Source organism: Falco peregrinus, chromosome 7 (genome assembly GCF_023634155.1).
Source record: "Falco peregrinus isolate bFalPer1 chromosome 7, bFalPer1.pri, whole genome shotgun sequence".
Lineage (NCBI taxonomy): Eukaryota > Metazoa > Chordata > Aves > Falconiformes > Falconidae > Falco > Falco peregrinus.
In genome coordinates this window covers 29,623,652-29,644,195 of record NC_073727.1, presented here as the reverse complement: position 1 = coordinate 29,644,195, position 20,544 = coordinate 29,623,652, and the positions used below count along the sequence as shown (strand labels likewise).

The window sequence follows — 20,544 nt, the reverse complement described above, 5'->3', positions numbered from 1 at the left end:
GAAGGTGATGGAAAAGGGAACTGGTTTTCTTTGCTTTCTTCTGACCACAGCCAGGCTTTATTGACAGATACTGTGTATGTCTGCAATGTCCAGTAAGGCACTTTATTCCTGAGGAGTTAGCTTTTCTTTGCAATGTAAGAACAACGGTACCATTGGAGAGGAATTTTCTTTTTCATTTCACATTTTTGCAGCATCTGGCTCAGAGGAGTCCTGGACAATGGTCAGAGCTCCTAGGCAATGCTAGCATATGAAACGTCACTGTCAGGAATAGTTAGTACTATTACTGCTCCTACTAACACTATCTCAAAATAATGATAGCAACAACAGAAATAAAACAATTTCACTACACTGCCATTCTTAAAAAAATAGGATTTAATTGCTAGTATGAAGTGTTTCTTGCCAGTCCCAGTAACCCAGCTTTGTTCCACATTTAGAGTCCATGCTGACATAAAAGCAGAGGGTAACTAGTAATTTACCGAAATTGATGAACAGTCCCTTAATTTGCTTATTAATTTAATGGAAATAATTCTTTAAGTTATACTGTGTGACTGCTACCTGGTGAAAGCAGAAATTAATTCGCCCCGCAGTGAATCTATGGTTCTGAGGTCAATATGGTCCACAACGTCAGAGATAGATAAACAGATAATCAGAGCTCATTATTTATACTGCCATTTCTCTATGACTACTCGCTGCTGTATTCAGTCTCTGAACTGGAATTATTGTCACCTGTGCCTTTTGTGAGGCCCTTTTTTGCACAGCAAGATCAATGTAAATGTATCTTAGTGGAAACGAGAACTGCAGAGGAAAAGTCTGAGAAAAACACTGATGAAAAAAAATGAGGAGAAACAAATGCCAGATGTTCAAACAAAACCTGCTGATGCCTCATCCCTTTGAGGAAATTGTTCAAGAACAGTTAATCCATATGAAAATATGGCACATAATACCACCAAGGTCAGTAGGGATATGGGATCTGCTGAAGAAATGTTGGGCATGAGGTATTTCTGTGCTAATACTATTAAATGTCTTAGTGAAAAGGGGAATATGTGACACGTCACAACACAATTAATTTTGCAGCTAGATTCCCATGTCAAAAACCAGATTTGATACATACTCCTTTATTCAATAGAGGTTGACTTACTGTGCTTTAAATTATACAGACACATGATATGTTTTGGAATTTTGGATCCTGAGCGGATCTTGTTTATCAATTCATTAGGTATGTCACAACAAAAATGTAATGATCATTGGGGAGACTTTTCCCTTTGTATTATCTCATTCATTGTAACTTGAAAGCGGTTCTCCAAATACGTTGGATCATGAACCTGACTAAAACTTAACCACGACACTGATGAATTAGTAGATTGTCAAATATTCCTGTGCAGACTATGAATGCCAGATCTCCTAAAATATTAAACAAACACCAGCAGCAAACATCCATCTGCAGAGCTAAGTCTACATCAGCTCATGCCATAACCATAGCTGAACTTCACCACAGCAAACAATACATGAGATCCCTCTTTTTCCCTATAAATAAGCTTTCTAATAGGAGCTCTCCTCAAAACCCCTCTATTCAGCATCTATAGGTCATCTACAAAAAGAGAAATGAACTTCAGTTCCAGTTTTTCTCAATACGATGCAGAATGCGTACTCTCTCCTGAAAACAATCCATGGGTTATGAATTTGTAAGACTGACAGAAACTATGCAAGAACAGTCCTCTGTTAAGAAAGGAAAAATATTCTATGCAGGCTTTATTTCCTTTGGATTGTATTTTTATCAATTATTATTTAAAATAAATAATTGAGACATACTCAAGAAATAGAATGTCTTCGCAAAAATTTGGAATTGAGATTCTTCCCCACCTTTGCTTATACTGCAACAAACCCTAAAATTCATAAATGACATCTACTATGCTTCAGCAAAACTAAGGTGGAATCGACTGGCTATTTCTTATATTTCTAAGGCAGGAAGAAAACCAAGCATAACAACATGAATCAACCCCCAAAAATTATAAAAGTAAACAATGCATCTTTCAGACATTCCTAGTATATTGCAAAGCACTTAGGAAAACCAGTGTCTTGCAGGTTTTTTCCTTTTCAGTCTCCTTTTGTTTTGAGTTTTACTTCTAAATTACTGAAAGACAAGAGTAACTTTGTCTTTCAAGACTAAGTCATTCAAAATAAAAAGTTTTCTCAAACAAACAGAATGTTTGAGCTTCTTCCATTACTACCAGTATTCTGTTTTCTTATTCATTAGCAAAATGTTTCCTTGCTGGTTTTCTGGATTTTAGTTTTGTTTCAGTAAGCCATCAACTCTTTGTGCTTTGTTCTGCAAGTCAAGATTATTTTCACTAATCTTATCTAGTAAGTACAGAAACACATGTGTAATTTAAGCATGAGAAAAATCCTAGGGCTACTCACATATTTAAAAGCATGCATAACCTAAAATATAGTCATTAATAATAAATGTTTAATTTCTGGGTATACACAAAAAAATGGACACAATACCTATGCTAACTTGTTCCTCACAGCAATGTCTTATTTTTAGGAAAAACTATTTTGAAATCAATAGAAATATACAGATAAGGATCTGGTCTAAATGTGATTTGAGATTGAAAACCATTAAGTTTTTGGAAAGTTACTTTAAAAGAACAAAATTATTTAATTAGTCCTATTTTATGTTGAATGGTATGGGCACAATATTTAAGGTTTAAATATTTTTTTAAGCCAGATATAGATAAACACTGAAGTAACAGTTGAAAGTGCAACACTCAGAAAAGCTCAGAGCCAGTCTTGGTTTCAGGCAATACAGAGAACTGTTGTATTTGTGACCCTCAAAACAAGGATAGAAGTTTCCTAGAATTGCCTAACTCATAGCTTGACACTAGTAATATCCTAAAGCATTATTTTAGCTTCTCTGCATTCCTTACATCAATACACAACACGGTTTTTCATTTCCTTAAGAAGTAGCATTCCCCTATTAAAAACCAAAATAGACTGGGGACAATTTATCAGTCCTTCCTCAGCAGTCTTGCTATCAGGACATAGAAGGGAGGGTGAATGGAAGCGAATATGTTGTTACATTGTTCACCATAGTTTAACACTAACTTTATCATGGTCAAAAGCATAATGCTAGAACCACAACTAATAAAGATTTCATCACAGGTGATATATAATTATCTGTGATTTATACCTACAGCCTAATATTGCACAGATCAAATATACAAATTAATTGGATACATTATTAATGAAATGACTGCACTATAGTTTGTGTACATTTCAGAGTTTTTATAAATTATCCACAGCAAAGAGCAGATGTATACCTTCTTCTTAATTTAATACAATTCTTTTTTCTAGTGTCTTTAAAATAATCCATATTGTTATGTAGAGAACACAATGAAAGTTGTTAGGTTTGCAAAAGGCAAATAAAAACATTGCACGTTATTTATAGAAAGACAAGCAGCTGTAAAAAAGATATATGTATTATATGATGGTTTTCATATATAACATTCTGACATACATTTTCAATAAATGCATGGCTCTAAATATAACAAGTTTTAGAAGCTTATTCAGTTTAATTTTAAAAATTGTGCCTGCAGTAATATTTTCATACTCAAACTCTATCAGTTTCATCATGTCCATGGAAGTTACCACTTGCAGTTTGTCATCTGAACAACCCCCCTGCCAATTAGTATATATTATGGAGACATGGAAATACATGTCATTTCTAGAACGTATTCTATACATGGATACACAGACAGTTGCGCCTTACTTTGAATGGCCCCTTGTTCCAAGCCGCCTTGTGGTAAGGAGAGGGAATTTCTGGCGAATGGTCTAAAAGATAAAATAACTATTAACTTCTAACACTGGTACGCTTTCTTAGTAATCCGTTCGTAGGAAAATGGTAGTGTAAATATATGGTCTAATGTAGTCCATGGATAAATATTTGTGATACTTATGTCACAACATAAACAATTAAGCATGGTTTACACTGCAGGGGTCCTTCCACCACCATCCACCTTGCTTTGTATCTCCACTATTCCCATTCATAAACTCCTTCCCACCCTTCCCCACCTGTTCCTCCTTTCTGTTTTCACTTCTACAATTTAAAATCTAGTTTTCTTCACCAGGATCCTGTTACATTCCCTAAAGTACAACTGTATCTGTTTCTTCAGCAATCTAAACTGAACCAGGGAAAGCAGTGCCCTCTAGCTATTCTTTTTTCAAAGTCAAACAACTGAAAATAAATTCTTTTTTTATTTGAAAAGTGTGATCTGAAGGTTAAAGCAAGCAAATATTTACCTCACAGGTGCTTCTGTGTCCTCCGCTATCAAAGAGCAGGACAGTCTTAAACTTATTTATGCTTACTGAAACCCTGTGAAAGTTTCTGTTAGCTCTATGCTGCACATAAGGAATTCACGTTATGTCATTTAATCTAAGTCAAGCAAAACATTCTGTCACTGGAGTCCTGAGATGAGATTAGTGCCCTAAAAACATCCTACTCTTCCTGTAAAAAATTACGCTTACGGCAAAAGGTTTATTAAGTAAAATAATAATTCAGTAATAGGGACAGCTCTTAGATACATCTAATAGACAGATCACTGTCAAAACAATGTATAAATGGAAAGCTATTGTCTTCCTCATTTATACTGAAACTGCGTAATGAAAATTAGATATATACTTCCTCAGCATATCCAATTCAAGAGGAAAAAATTAGTAAGTGAACGTTTTATGAACCAGATTTTAAATCCATTATTATTATTTAATTAATGCATTTTGCAATGTATGAACAATGACTAGATCAACAGTGTTTAAAAAAAAGATGATCCTTGAAGCATTTTTGGTTTCCTGTTTCACTAACTACTCAGGATTTAATTCGGAGAGTTCACATCTCCCTTTCATTAAATGATTTCAGGATTAATTGTAGGGAAGGGAAGAAAAGAGGATGAATCAACAATTCTTCATTCAGGAGCTCTTTGTGTTATTAATTTTTACTCCCTTTCTTGTATTGCTCCTTGTGTCACATCTCACTTTACACTGCCTTTAGTATAATTAAAAGTGTCTTGCATGTCAGATCTGGTTTTGTGGAAAGAACCCTATTAATGTCACCATCAAAAAGGAAAAGAAAAAAAGCTCTCAGAGAGAATGCCTTTTTTTGTATGAAATAACAATATATCAAAGGGAATTTCAGTTTCATTTTCCTAAAGCTGATGTCATGACATCCCTTCATATGAAACAGTGTAGTTAGTCTGATTCCATGTACATTAGCAGTAGAAAACGTGAATTTGAGAGGAATTTTGACACAGGTGTTCTAAATTGTGATTCTATCAAGGAATTAATCTAGCAAATTATGAAGGCATTTATTCTTTACCTTCCCAAAAGTTGCAGCACAGGCAGGTTCCAGTTTCTCTTTTCTGCAGAAGTCTAAATAATGTGCATAAAGGATGCATCTTGGTAAACAAACTCCCTCACAGACAATATAGTTTTCTTCCAGCCTGGATAGAGAAAGAAACTGACAGAGTAAGAAGCAATATGCCATGTCTCCCGATTTTATTTTCCCCCTGGGGTTTGGTACTGCCCTCTTTTTTTTTTTTAATTTTACCAAAGAATTTCACAAGAACACACAGATGGGTTTCTTCTGAACAACACTTGGTGCTTAGGTTAGTTGCAGAATACAGAAAACCTGGGACCAAGTCCCTTTTCTTAATGAGTCTTTTTCAATGTCTGGACTTTTAGGCTTTATACAAATAATTAAATTATCAACACCTAAGAGCCAGCTTTGCTCTGAAAATAAGAGCACTAACTAGACTATGTAAGACTTGGCTCTAAGACTGTCCTTTGAAGAGAATAGGGGCTTGAACTTGTATTTTTGTTCCCACTGTATCTTTAACACCTGGGCTAATGCCACTTTTCTTCCTAGTTTTGCTTTTTTATTTTCACACTGGACCTGAACCTGTTTCTTGACCAGACCACACTGAAAAGCAAAGAACTGGCTTTTTCTGAAGGATGTGCATTTTTATGTAGCTTCCCAATCAGTTTACAGAATACAACTGTTTAGTGACGGTCATTAAAGTAAAATAATAAAAACTGAAGCAAAAAATGGCTGCCTTTACTTGAACTGAACTCTTGGCAACAGCTGGGTATCCACTGTTGTCCTGTTTCTTTTCTTTATCAGTTTACACTATTTGCTACTCCTGGGATGATATGCAATAAATTTATTTCTTAAATTACATACATCTGTAGGAAAATACCATGTAGTAAACACTGCATGCTGAATAATTTTGCATTGACTCACCAGACTCAAATCCTTACAATTTATACTCAGAAGTCAGATGTAAACTAGACTAAGAAACTGGGCAATATAGATTGCTCTCGTTTTTCAGTTAGATGGAAAAGTCTAGATTTACAGTCTGCATTTGGTAACTAAATTCCCATTTAATACGGCTGCATTCCCCCCTAACTTCAACTAATATCTGCAGAATTTGACTTCTTATTGGTTAATTCTTGCCCAGATAAATGAAGTAAAGTTAGGGCTTCCATGGACAGTAGAATACAATGCAAAAAAATGTAAGACAGTGAAAATCTAACAGTCATAGCCTTAACGGATAACTAAAACATCCATTCACAAACGTGATGCTTAAGTAATGTTTCACTTGTACATTTTTTCAATACATTTCATCGACAGCCATGTACTGTGAGAATACTGTGACAGCCTGTGACTGTGACAGAGATTTCGGTTAACAGATAAACCTCTGCTAATTTAAAAAATTCAGAAATCTGGAAGCAGACGTCGTTATTTGTAGGCGAAGCTTTACGGAAAGAAAAAAAAAAAACCAAAAAAAACCAACAACTAACAGAACACCCCAAAACCTCACAAACGACAAATGTTTCTAGAAGAATGGGAGAGATAACCCTCCTCGCCGGCTCGCTCCGCTGGGGCCCGGCGGACACCCCGCCCCGGAGCCGCCGGTGGCCGCGCAGGGCAGCGGGGCTGCCGGCCGGAGCCCTACCATTGCAGGGTAAGCTGCGTCTGCTTCTTCTTGTCCTTCATCATCTGCGTGACGCTCTTCTTCGTAGACGGGCTCCGGTCCGCGGGTTTTAGTGCGCCGTCGCGGGTATCTGCATCTTCTTCCGAGGAGAGGCCTTCGATGTTAAAGTGTGTTTCTGAGCGGGGGGGGGGGACGGGACGGGACAAGAAGAAAAACCCGAGGGCATCGTTACGGCCAGGCAGCACGCCGCCTGCCCCCGACGCGGCCGCGCAGGCACCCGTTTAACCGGCCGCCGGGTCCGCCGCTGCCTGAGGGCCGGGCCCCGCCGCCCCGCGGCCGGGCAGCCGCACCCGCCTCCCCTCGAGTCCCCGCCGGACCCAGAGCAGCAACGGCGCTTCTGGCGCCAGCCGCGCCTCGCCCCGCCTGCCCGCACCTGCCCCGCCGCGGGCTGGACGGGAGCGCTGCCGGCACCCCGTCCCTTACCGGACTTGATGCCGGCGGGCAGCGCCGGCTCCGGGTGCCCTCTCTCGGCGCCCGCCGCGGCACACAGCTCCTCCTCGGCGTAGGGCAGCAAGCCGCGCCCCACCAGGTCCGCGTAGCAATCCTCCTGCGCGGCGGGGGACGCTGCCTGCGCGGCCGGGAGGCGCAGGAAGGCGCCCTCCGGCTCGGGTCCCTTGGCCATTCTCCTCACCGGCACCTGCTCTGCCCCGCCGCGGCGCGGGCGGCGCCCATGGGCGGCGGGAGGGGACGGCGCAGGACGGGGCGGCGCGGCGGCCTCAGGGAGCGGGGGACGTCGGCTGAGGCATGGGCCGCGCCCGCCGTTTCTGCGGGGCTCCGTCACCTGCGAAGCGCGGACGCCGGCAGCGTGAAGGGGAGGGAGGAGAGGCGATGCGGGGGCGGCGGCGGCGGGGGACAGGTGTGCCCTACGGCGCCGTCCAGGGACACTGCATGGCTCCCGTGCGGGCTGAGGCGGCCGAGCCCGCGGGGGCCTCTCCCTCCCTCCCGGCAGCTCCCCCGCGCCTGCGGAGGGGGCTCTGCCGTGGACGGGGTCCCGGAGGTCGCTGTCGGGCGGCAGCGGGGAGGTGTCCCCGTCCCTGCCTCCCGCCCGCCGCCGCGCTCGGCCGGGCCGGGCTGGGCGGGGCAGGGCGGAGGCGCGGGCGGGGCGGGGCACCCGATGACGAACTGCTGCCCGCGGCGCCCCGCACCCGCCTGAGGCGGTAGCCCCGGGCCCGTCGCGGCCGAGGCGGGGGGCGGCCGCGGGGTTCCCCTCATGGCCGCCGGCTGAGGGCGAGGGGCGGCCCACGCCTCGCAGCGGCCTCTCGACAGCCACAAGACCCCGCGGGGGAGCCGGCCGGGCTGGCAGGCCGCGGGACCCTCCCGGGCACCAGCGGTTGCTGTCAGTATTTCGTTATTTCCTCGTGTAATCTCGTGGGTGTTGGAACAAAACATCTAGATTTTGTACAAATAGGTCACACAGAGGAACAAAACATCTAGATTTTGCACAGATAAGTCACGCAGATCTGGCAGGCGTGTCTTTGCTCCGTTCCAGCACGCTGACTGAGATAGATGACGGGGGGTGATCACAGAACCGTGGTCTCTGCTTTTTCCAGAGAGCAAAGTGCTCAGTAGGATGGAAAATGAGCCTGATCACTGCAACAGCCACTGTTTAAATACATCCCCGTTAAAGCAAAATCTTGCACGTCTCCTCCCAGGTAAAGGCTGGGAAATTGTAGTATGGCTTGTGGTGGCAAGCAGCCCTGAAATGCTGTATCAGATGAATGTTAGTCATTCATCTAGCCACCAAGTAGCGTTGGGCTGTCACAGGCACAAAGCTTGTGAAGAGCTGTTCTTCCTTCTACTCTTCCAATCGCCGTTGCACCTCAAGTCATTGATCCCACCAGCAGTACAAAGCAGCAGAATGTTACCACCTTGACTCGTGCACAGACGCATTACCAGACCAGCTATTGCATCTATATCTAACAAAATGCCAGGTGTGCCCATATCTGCCAAAAGGCCCAAAACCACGTCATAAGTATGAATGACAGACTTCAGAAATGCGGCAGACCTGTGAGAGAGGCCCAGAGTCAAAAATGGCATTTAGCCTGAACTTCTTGCTGCTTCTACTTGCACCTTTTCCTTTTCCCTTAACTGTGTAAAATATATTTCCTTCCTTACTGGTTACTCTATTCAAACATTCATTCACTGTTCCCATGTCCCCTTCATACATCATGTGTGATACTATACATGATGTTGTCCATATGCCTGTGTCTATACATGACTTTGTCAGTGCATCAGTTCTTAGTACAACTTGCTGAGATAGTTCAGCTTCTGGTTTCAATGGCTTTGTTTTGAGGTTATGGTAAAATTGCGTTTGACCCTCTGACTTCTCTGTGACTTTTGGCTGATCCCAGTATTTCAGAATTTGGCCCACAAGGATCAGTACTTCTACAGTACAAGTAAACCTCCCAGCTACTAACTGTTGTGTTGAATCTTTCGTGAGCAAAACTATGTGCCATTGTCTTTTTGGTAATATGGAGCTGAATGGAGTTATAAATGTTCGTATCCTCAGTGATGCTTCTGAATTCTAGCCATCACCAACAAAGGGATTAACAGAGTGAGGAGTCTGGTCCAGGGACCAGTTAGTTTCCACCTTGGGGCAACGACCATTTGTAGTGCCTTCCTGTCCCTTCTGAGGGCCAGGCACTGATTTAATTAGCTTTACCTAAAACTGATGATGTTTTTAGGAGTTTTTTTCAGTAAACAGAAGTTCTCCTTGGACCTAGTAGCCTTTCCTGGCTCATACAAACTGTCCCCTACTTGCTCTTTCAAAGCCAGTGAAAGATTGTTGTGCAGTGTTACGAGCTTTGTATAAAACTTAGCTTATGTTTGCAGTAGTAAAGAAAGAAGAGTGTATAGGCCAGTGCTCTTAAGTAAACACATATTTAAAGCATGCATGAGAATCATGTGTCATGGTACAGGTACATCATCCAGTGCCAATACGTGAGCAAACATAGGTACTCTATAATTAATAGAAATAAGGGATTTTTTAAATAAGTAGCATACAATAAATTAAATATTAAAAAATTTCCTTTGACAGGGGACCGACAGTGCTCTTTAATAAATTCAAATTGTTTTAAAAGGATTCTATATGAAATCATTGGCAATTAAAGTAATTTATAGGACAGAAAGATAAATTCTGGCAAGCAAAAGGAAATTGTGGTATCACTCATGCAGCAATAAAACAGCCAAATCCTTTTGCTTCATAGAAAATATTTTTCTATAGTCAGAGCTTGGTGCTGTGTCTGTTTCAAAGTCACAGGGACTGCTACTCAGCTGAGCCAGCCTATGACTCTTGTCATTATGGGCCTGTCCCTCCTATCGATACTAGTGTTGTAGGTGTGCTTGGCCATGTGGACAGACTTCAAGTTCAGTATCTTATTCCTGGTGATGTTCTTGAAACTTTTGCTTATTCAGTTTCATTTTCACAGTCATAAACTATAGTGCTGAAGGACTTAATGGACTGATAGAGATCATCTTGTCCACCCCACCGCATCCAGTGGAAACAAGGCAGGATTACAGAGAGGTATCATTATACCTGTGTGATTCCCAAAATTGTTTGTTTCACTTGTTCTTAAAAATCTCCGGTGATGGAGGATCACATCACACCCAGGTCATCTGGCAATAAAAAATATTTATTGGTGTTAATCTCCCTTCAGCTTGTGTCCATTGCTTCTTTTTTCTGTCTATTTAAGAACATGATTACTGTTATTATATTTTCATCACTTTTTCAGTACTTGAGGACTGTTACCATGTCTTCTGACTCTCTGTAATTTCATTACTACAAACAAACCAGTATGATTAAATTGACTGTACCATTTTCTTGTATCTCTTTGTGTCTTCCAGTGTTGCTTCTGCCTCCCAACCCTTTTCAACTTATTTTTCACTCTTTGCTTGAACCTATCTCTGCTGGTTTGTATCACCACGGAGGATTTCTTTTCCATTCCTCAGGGTATACCTACTCAGTAGTCACATGTCATGCTTTGCTGTCAGGGAGTTCTCAGAGTAGTTTGAATCATCATATTTCTGGTACCTGCATGGTACATCTGTAGTATTTTACTTGGCACTGTGGAACTCCCAAGATGGACTGCCAAACCCAGCCAAAAAGCCCAGGGAGCCGTCCACAGGTTTGCAGTCTCAAGTAGTTTTCTTCACACTTAACAATTTTCTTTAAAGCATGATACCTTCATGATGTTGGAACTCAAACCATTGCCCTAGCTTTGGTTCATCTTCTGTCTTATTTATTTCGTCCTTCATTACCTTCTTTCAGACCATTCCTGCTTCCATCCGGTTCCTACCATTCTCTTTGTACCATGTTGCTTCCATTTTGAAGTCCTTTTAACAGTCTGCCAAACCAGACTTCAGCTCTGCCTTCAGTGACACTTATATTATTTTTGTTTATTTACCTGACTTCCCTAGAGCCTTTGCCTCACTGATGCATTCTGAAGTATATTCCAGCATAAGAGAGTCACCACGAGTCCATCTTCTGTTTGCTGGACCTTCAATGTGAGTTGTCTCACCTGCCTATTGAAGGTGTTGATTTGAGGCAACTGAAAAGATCTCTTACAAAATAACTAGCACACTGTGTACTACTCTTTTTACCTCAAGAAGTTAATTCCTAGTTTTCTGGGGTTTGGTGTAATCTCAGAAGCATTCATCCTGATGGAAAGGTCATATTTCATATACACAAAACGTACTGCTTTCATTATCGCTTAGCATTCTTATCCTTGCACTCTCTTCCAAGGCTAGTATAGCTATGAAAGTGCTCTGAGTCCATTTTAGCAAACATCTCTAAGCTGAAAACCCAAAATTTTCAAGATGGATTCCATGCTAGAAACAGATTTTGGGGATCTAACTTAAAATAGATTTGAAGCTATTGTCCATCTATTGCCTCAATGTACTTAGAAGAATGGACTCTTGGACTAACCTTCCTCAGCAGGGACTCCTTTTCTCCCTGAACTGTGCATGAATCAGTGCAGCAGCATCTAGAAAGTAATGCAGCAGATGCGGAGAATATCCCCATACTTCAGTTGATTACAGGTAGATTTTCTATAGGTGTCTTAGGTATCAAAGAAGCAGTAATTTTACAGCAAGATATTTCATATTGTGCCTAAAAAACAGATATTTAAGCTAGTAATGCCATAAGAAAGAAAAGGCTAAATCTGATTCTCATCTGTGTTTCAAACACTCGCTGCTGAGAAGAGGTAGCTTTCAAGTTTCCCAGGAAGCTGTAAACACAGCTTCCATGCTGTCTTAGTCAGGTGGTTGGTTTCTGCTGAGCGGGGCCTTAGACAGGGTGCTGGGAAGCACTGTTTCAACATTTCCTGACACTAGATGAAACAGTGCTGTGCGCTGCTGAACTGTTGGGAGATGAGTCCAGGGAGGCTCAGGGTGGTTTGTGTTTGTCTGGGATATAATTTTCTTTTTTCTCACTATTAACTATCATTTGAGCTCTTGTTGACTGTTGTTTGGTACAGGCTGCAGAGTAAGCTGAACCAGAGGGTACTGAGACTCCTTGTCCTGTTCTCCTGTTCCCAGGATTAAGACACTGACTATCCCAGCACAACACCGCTCCTTTGCTCAATCCTCTTTTGAGACCTACAACCGCCTCTGAGCAGCAGCTCTGTGTGCTCCAGCTCATTGCTGGACAGGTGGACAATCCTGCCCCACATTTATGCTCCATGGTGCTGGAGTGGACAGTCCACCCAAGATGTATGGTCTCAGCTTTTGGGAGATAGAAGGGAGGTTGCAGATGCAGAGCTGGGCTAGCTGGAGCCGTAGGTACCATGGACATTACAGCATTGCTAATGCCTAGGAATTTTTATTATCATTTTGTGGTGTTTCTGTTGAGAATTGTGATCCTGTCAATATTGCTTATTACTGAGTGAAATCTAAATTATGAAGTAGAACTGTTGAAAGATATATCTACATATACCTAGCTTTTTATTATATTCCTGTTCAAAAATTGCACTTGTATGTATAAGTGTGTGTGTGTGTGTGTGTGTGTATTTAATTCCAATCATTGCCCAGAGAGGTGGAGGATGCCCTATCCCTGGAAACATTTGAGGTCAGGTTGGACAGGGCTCTGAGCAACTTGATCTGGTTGAAGATGTCCCCGTTCATTGCAGGGGGTTGGACTAGATGATCTTTAAAGGTCCCTTCCAACCCAAACCATTCTATGATTCTATGATCCTGTGATTCTGTGATTTGTCCCTGAAACACGGGATACCTCTCGCCTACCTTTGTCTCTGAGTTCGTTTTCTGAGTCTACTCTGGTCACCTCAGTCTCCCATTATAGGCAGTGGAGAAGAAAAGGTGTCTCCCAGGAATAATTCATACCAGGCACATTAGCCACAGAAACAAATCATCCTTTCACAAATCTCCTATTCCTTGTCTGTACTGAGAGTCCAGGGAGTCTTGCTTAGTTTTAGGTGTTTTTTGTAAAGGTGTAATCCCACCAAAATTCAAAAGATTCTGCTGTACAGTCTAGAGTAAACGCTCAGATGCATGTGCCCTGTAGCACAGTAGAATTATTTTTCAATAATTTACATGTGAAATGTCTTTTATATCAGCACTCAGGGATTGCAACATTTCATCTTACTGCATCATTCCTTTTTTCTTGTTGCCAACACAGCACATTGAAACAAAATGTTTTCAACTTCATTTATGTCAGTGTGACTTGCCAGAAACAGCAATCTGCTTGAGGGATTCTGTGTGTTGAACTGAAAAATGTTGGGAAGATAAATGCAGCAGTAGAGATACAATTTGTTACTGATCTGTTCCTGTGTAACTTCACCATGTTTACCTAAGTATTGGAAACTGTTTCACCTCTTATCCTCCCCAGACATGTGAACTATACAGAAGCTCTGATGCTGTGTTGACCTCAGGACTATTTAGTACACTCTAACACCTATTTCTTTCCAAATATGCTGACAGTACAATAATACAGTAGGGTACGTACCAGTACTCCTCAAGGAAATAATAAAGTAATTTCTCATTATCGTCAGTGTTTGTCATTCTCTCTGCCTTGACACAGCATGAATCCAGCTCCTTCTGAAGCCCCATTTCTGGTTTCCTGTGACTCGGTACAATGAACAGTTTTAGCTACCAACAGTTCAAACCAGGCAGCTTTCCCATTTGTTTTAGTCCTTGCCACATCTCGGTGTTTAATTCTTGAGAGTATTTTGCCCTTGACAAAAAGAAGTAACAGTGCACTAAGCTAAAAGCCCCTGTGCATTTTGCCCAGTCCCTGCCAATGCCTTTTGAAAGGATATAACCAGGAATAAGTTTTTTAATCACACAAATGTCTTTCAAGAAATATGTATCTATGAATTAAAGGGAGAAAGCATTGAAGAATCCTCCGTAATCTTAGGTTTATTGTTTCCAATAGCTATCCAGTCATTCTTTTTGATAAACTAATTGTAATGATGGCTTTAGTTCATCACTCACTATAAGGAAAAAATTCTTTGCCTTTGCGTGTTTATTGCAGCTTTTTTCTGAGCCCTTCTCAAGGTGCTTATTCCTCAGCAACTTTTTCTAAATAAATTGTTTAGTTCTGGTGGTTTGAGTCACCAGTTGTGTGAATGCAACCAAATGAAACCTTAGAGAAAGCAAAGGGAAAGAAAGAGGAGGGCCCTCAAAGTTTTAGCACTTCTCCATTAGATGTCTCTTCTACCACAAAGGAGGATACTCATATCATCCATTGCTTCCACATAGCACTGTGACTTCTAGGAAGCTTGAAGAAAAGGAAGTTGGGGAGAGATGCAAAGAGCTGGGGGGGGGGGGGGGGGGGGGGCATCAGGGAAGGAAAGGGCCACCCTTAACTGTGGAGCCAGGGACTTCTGCTCTCGGTGGGGAAGGGAAGGAGCACCCTTCACTGTCCAGCTGGTCCAGCCCAGGAGCTGTAGCAGGTGAGTGCAAGCTGCACTGGTGCCTTTTTCCCTCTAACAAGCTCTGTGAGCCTTGCTGCTAGTCCTGATGCTGTAAAATCACACAAATACAGCTAAACTTGCAGCCAAGAGTGAGCAGATAATGTTCAGAACTATGGATGCAGTCAGCACAAACTACCCAGGGGGACAGCCATGCAGCTCAGTGGTGGGGGCTGTGGATGGGTGGGTGCTGGTGTGGGTTTTTTCCAACTTGGTGCTGAAAGGGTCCACAAACCTTGGCTTGCTTGACTATATGAGCAGTGTCAGCACTGCGAAAGCAGAAGTTTGTCTGACAAGTCAGTCCAGCATAGAAGCTTAGAGTTCCTTTTGTAAGAAACAAATGCTGGCATCCAGTAGATGGTGATGTTTAATAATATATTCCCTGCTCTGTCTCCAGCTGATAAAGCCAGACTGTCTGTCTGTCTCTTTACGTTTAGGTATTTTACTTATTACCTGGGTTTACGATCCTTAAATGAAACCCCATTTCTGTTTTGTATAGAAGTGGACACTTCTGGTTTTCTCTCCAAAGAGCAAACTTCAAAATAAATGAACTATCATTATATGTTTGTATTACACTAACTCCTTCACTGCTCACATGTCTCTATGCTCTGCAAACACAGGGAAACTCCACACTGTAGGTCATCAAGGTAAACTGCAGGTGAAGACTTCATGGTCTGACCTTATGTAGCTACATGGAAGTAAAAATTTCCCATGCTTACCTCTCTCTCAAGGTGATGTTAGACAATTATCTCAGGTTACTTATCTTGATTTTAAAACACTATTTTTCAGTACGTATTCTATTTTCCTTTGCCAAACTGGGAGAAAATGTTTGTATTCATATAAGTATGTGCTCCTACAAGCTTGCAGACTGAACAGCCACTTCACTATTCATGTATTTGCACTGCGCTTTGGTGGGCAGCATCCAGGAAAAGAAAAGTAAGGAGACCAGCTGAGTTTTTCACTGGGCAGCTATACAAACATCTCCAGTTTCCCTGTGAATGATCCAAGAATAGAGCTGAGGGTAGACAATATGTTCACCCTTGAAGAAGTGGTTTTGAGAGTTTCTGCAGATACTCCAAGCAGCTCTATTAGCAACACTTGTTCTTGTATACCTAGCCTATCTGCAAATAACTGCCGAATAGGTGTTAACAGAAGCAAACCACTAAAGTCAGGGGACTATTCTCTTTATTTAAAGCTGAGTCCTAAAGGCTGTACCACCAGTTGGATACAGCTCCCTAAAATGCTGTATTCACGGACAGCTCACCACTGCTGAAAACAGGTTGTTTTCCCCTTCTGTGTCTCTCTGTCCACCCTATACCTGGCCGCACACTCCAGCTGCTAACCTTGTGCCAGCTTCAGCACCTGTCAGACACTTCTGTGTCAGTTTAATTCACTGAAGTAACAGAAAAAAAGACCAGGAAAAATCAATGAAGAGCTTTCTGACTTTTTAATGACTTAAATCAGCAAGGGAGTGTGATGAGAGCCAGAATATGGGTTGGACAGTATAGCTGGGACTGAGGGAAAGGGAAGAGGGATGGGGTAGGATAGAAGAGGGAGAGGATATGTGAGAGTGGAGGTGAGCAAGATTTCCTCACTTCTGCAGCAATAAGATCTGCTGAACTGCCTGTGGAACCACAGACCTATTCATAGTTGTCATGAGTGATGTGCATCTGACAAAAGGTGCTTTTTAGATTTACGTAGCCTTCTTTGAACAAATGATCTCACACAATTACTGTGCAACTTTACAGTGCTGTAACTGTAATGTATATATATATATTTTTTTAAAATCCCAGGCTTGACTTTCTGTCTTCTGTCTTTCATGGAATATTACCAACGTTCTTCCTGCTAGATGTGAACAGAATCATGCTGCACTAGGAATCTGCTAAGTGCTAATGACTGCATGTAGCTGAGTCTGGTGTTCTGTTGCTTTGGATAATTCTGTTTTTCACTCCATAAAATCTTTTTTTTTGAGAGAGAGATTGGTTAGCCACAGTCTACAGAAAGCCTCAGAGACAGATGGTGCCTTCACTTGGGAGTTGCTCAGGCCCTCAATTAACCTGGAAACAAGATCACTGCTTGCCCTTTTGCATTCCCATTGGTAACATATGCTCTGTATTGGGATGCAGGGGTGAGGCTTTGCATCTCAGTTTCCTGGATGGAGAGAGATTCATGCACTCACTGATCTCTGAGTTATAATAATTCCTGCAAGAGTTTTCTAAGGTTAGGAACCAAGTGTCTGCAGTCACCTGTTCCTGATTGTCACTGACAAAATGGTGCTTGCCAGAAATGGGTATATTATAGCCAATTATTTTTAAATTCTGGGACAGAAGAAAAAAAATATGGTATTTTTTCTGCATGATATATTTGTACAGTATTTTTTAAAACTTTCTTTATATGTATTATACTTAATGACAGACAATGTCAGAGCAATTCAATGCCTGATCCAGAGGCAATAGTATTCTTCCCACTGGCTTCAATGGGCTCTTGATTAATTCCTTTTTTTTGCAAAATAAACAATAGATAGAAGTTCAGTTTGTCATGTGTACACAATCACAGAAATATTGTGCTCTAAGTAAAATCATAGGTTCTTTCCAGTAACAGATTCTGGAATCTGCTCAGGAGGAAAACTAACTCTGTCATCTGTGTCAGAGGAGCAATGTTGCTTGATGTCAAATGTCTCTTATCTTCAACCACAAAGCGGTCACACTGTTTTCAGAGCTTCTGAGTGTAAATGCTGGCCAAAAACAAGACCTTGGGATAGCTAGGACAGTGGACAGAAACCCAGCCGTGCCCTGGAGAAGGCACACTGTGAAGCCCCACATGATGCAGAGGATCTGTGTGTATATGGGTTGCTTCGTAAAGGGATGCTAGATATGCTCAGTAATGGTCAGGTTCCTGGTGGGAAGGGTGCTTTCCAAACCACTGATGTTTAATAAACAAGTTTGCTTATTTCCTACTCTAACACACCAAGGCAAAGGAGGCTGAGTATCTCCTCAGCCCCAGCCAGCCTCAGCTAGTCCTTTCCTTCACCGAAAACACCTTCAGCACCACCTGTTCAACCTGCTACATGTTTTGAAAACATCAGGAAGGTCTTTGCTGTGTGTCTTATCAACAGATTAAGTGAACAGAACATTTGTGCAGGATTAGCAGTACATCCCACTGCAATCTGAACTAATGTGTGCTCAAATTAATGGTGTACTGAAGTGATGGGTGGGTTATGATGATGGTACTCAGAAAAGAGTGCTATAAGAGACAGGTCTTATTGCTTGCTTTTAGCAAGTCTGATTTGCCTTTGGAAAAGCCACCTGCTCTGTCTGTAAAATGAAGTTAAAGGGTTCCTTATCTTCAGTTAGCCTGTAAGTCTTTGGGGGGGAAGAACTGTTTCTTAGTATGTATAGTGTCTAGTATGCTATAGATGCTTACAGTCTCAAACTATGGAACTATAAAAATAATAGTATATGCTGATATTTATAAAAAGGACCATTAAAATAATCTTGCACAGGACAAAGAAGCTCTTATTTTTTTATAGGCAAAGTTTTTTTCTGACTTTTCCATGCAGCCTTTCTATTAATCTTGATAAAGTCTCCACAAAAGATTTTCTCATAATATTTGTATTTCAACAGTTAGAGGAATCTCACAAAGAACTTTGTTGATCCCGTAATGCTTCCTATTTTGGGGTGAAAATTGGTAAGATGTGGTAACAAAGACCAGCCTTTGGTCTTTATCTAGCTACATTATCATTTTTCATATACATGCCTATAAACTTGAAGAAAAAAGACATGGATCAATCTGCTCATTTATCTAAATTCCAATCAAATGTTACTGCTACACTTCATTAAAAACAAGGCACTTGGACGTGCACTGTTTACAAATGGGAAATAACATAAATAAAGCAGACTGAACAAGGGCTAGACCTGGTGAGAACAGGAAAGCTTTCATGGGAATGAAATTCATTATGAGAAACTCTGGAGATTATGTTTCTTCAAAACACTTTGAGTTGGATTGATGGTATTAAACAATTCTGACCCTAAAATTCACATATGAAACTTTTGTTGAATACCTACATGAATGATTTTTTTCTCTGATATTTTATATAAGTCAAAGCAGGCACATTAATAGCTACTGAAACAGTAGCAACTTCCTCAAACCCTCTATTAATGTTGTGCTGGAAAAGCAGTTCGAAGAAGTACTTTTGAAATGTCTGTGCCTAAGTTAGTCTTCAAACAAGGACACTGTCTGTAATGTGAGCACAGAGGAAGCTGTGTACTTCTGTGCAAAAGGGTTTAGGAGAGAAATTGCCAGTGGCTGTGCATCTGTGTTAAATCCTCTGAAACATAATTTTCCAATTAGTGAACATGAACCAGGGATGTTTTCCTTTCATCCTCTTTACTTATCTCACAGAATAAAATTGGTTTTAAAGTGAATATTTGTTTGAATAGATCCTCTCTAGATAAACTTTGAATGTCTTTTCAATTTTTTGTTTTCTGATTACTGTGTGGTTACTATGCCAGAAAATGCAGAATGACTTCAACCCTTGAGAAGCAGAACTATAGGCAACCTCCTGGCGGCAGAGTTCGGGATTTTCTATGCAAAACTGCTGTAGAGAATTTTACTTTTCTCTGTGTAGATCACTGTCCAGAGCTGAACAGGCCCAGGATGAGTGCTCCTTTTTCTTATCCTATTATAAAGGAATTTTTATGTTGTTGATCAGTGGTAAGGTAGGTGATACAACAATCATTGTCTGGCTCAATGATATCTAGTGACATGTTAGAATCATAGAATCATTTATGTTGGAAAAGACCTTTCAGATCATCAAGTCTAGCTATTAACCCAGGACTGCCAAGTCCATCACTAAACCATGTCCCTAAGCACCACATCTACGTGTTTTTTAAACATCTCCAGGGATGGTGACTCAACCACCTTCCTAGGCAGCCTGTTCCAATGCTTGACTACCCTTTCAGTGAAGAAATTTTTCCTAATATCCAATCTAAACCTCCCATGACATAACTTGAGGCAATTTCCTCTTGTCCATCGCTTGTTATCTGAGAGAAGAGACCAACACCTGCCTACAGCCTCCCTTCAGGTAGCTGTAGAGAGCAATAAGATCCCCCAGGACTCTCCTCTTTTCCAAACTAAACAACCGCAGTTCCCTCAGCCACTCCGCATAAGACTTGTGCTCCAGACCCTTCACCGGTTTCATTGCCCTTCTCTGGACACGCTCCAGCTCCTCAGTGTCCCTCTTGCAATGAGGGCCCCAAAGCTGAGCACAGTATTCAAGGTGCGGCCTCACCAGTGCCCAGTACAGGGGGACTATCACTTTCCTAGTCCTGCTGGCCACACCGTTTTGGATACGTGTTAGGCAACTAGGAAAAAAATTGGGTCAAGTTAGCAGGTTCATCCATCTTTTCACTCTGCCTCCCTTCAGAGACTGCACTGTTTAAAAAAGTTCTGTCATTAACGAGTCCATTTAATTTTAAAAGTACTTCTTGTCAGTACTGGTAGGGAAGGGGATTTGTTTTGCCTGTCATTTAACAGTGGACTGGTCATTTAGGTATCAAAATAAAGGTTGTATA

At 41.6% G+C, this 20,544-nt stretch overlaps 1 protein-coding gene across 1 annotated transcript in view; it reads right to left on the bottom strand.

The window, feature by feature from the left end:
• RFX6 (regulatory factor X6) overlaps nt 1–7,668 on the bottom strand; it is a 36,198-nt gene extending 28,530 nt beyond the window's left edge. The window contains exons 1-4 of the mRNA XM_055810694.1: nt 7,470–7,668; nt 7,008–7,161; nt 5,369–5,492; nt 3,770–3,831 (exon numbers count right to left, since the gene is read on the bottom strand). Of these exons, the coding sequence (XP_055666669.1) occupies nt 3,770–3,831; nt 5,369–5,492; nt 7,008–7,161; nt 7,470–7,668 (539 nt within the window). The remainder of the gene's footprint in view (nt 1–3,769; nt 3,832–5,368; nt 5,493–7,007; nt 7,162–7,469) is intronic.
• Nucleotides 7,669–20,544: the final 12,876 nt, after the last annotated feature.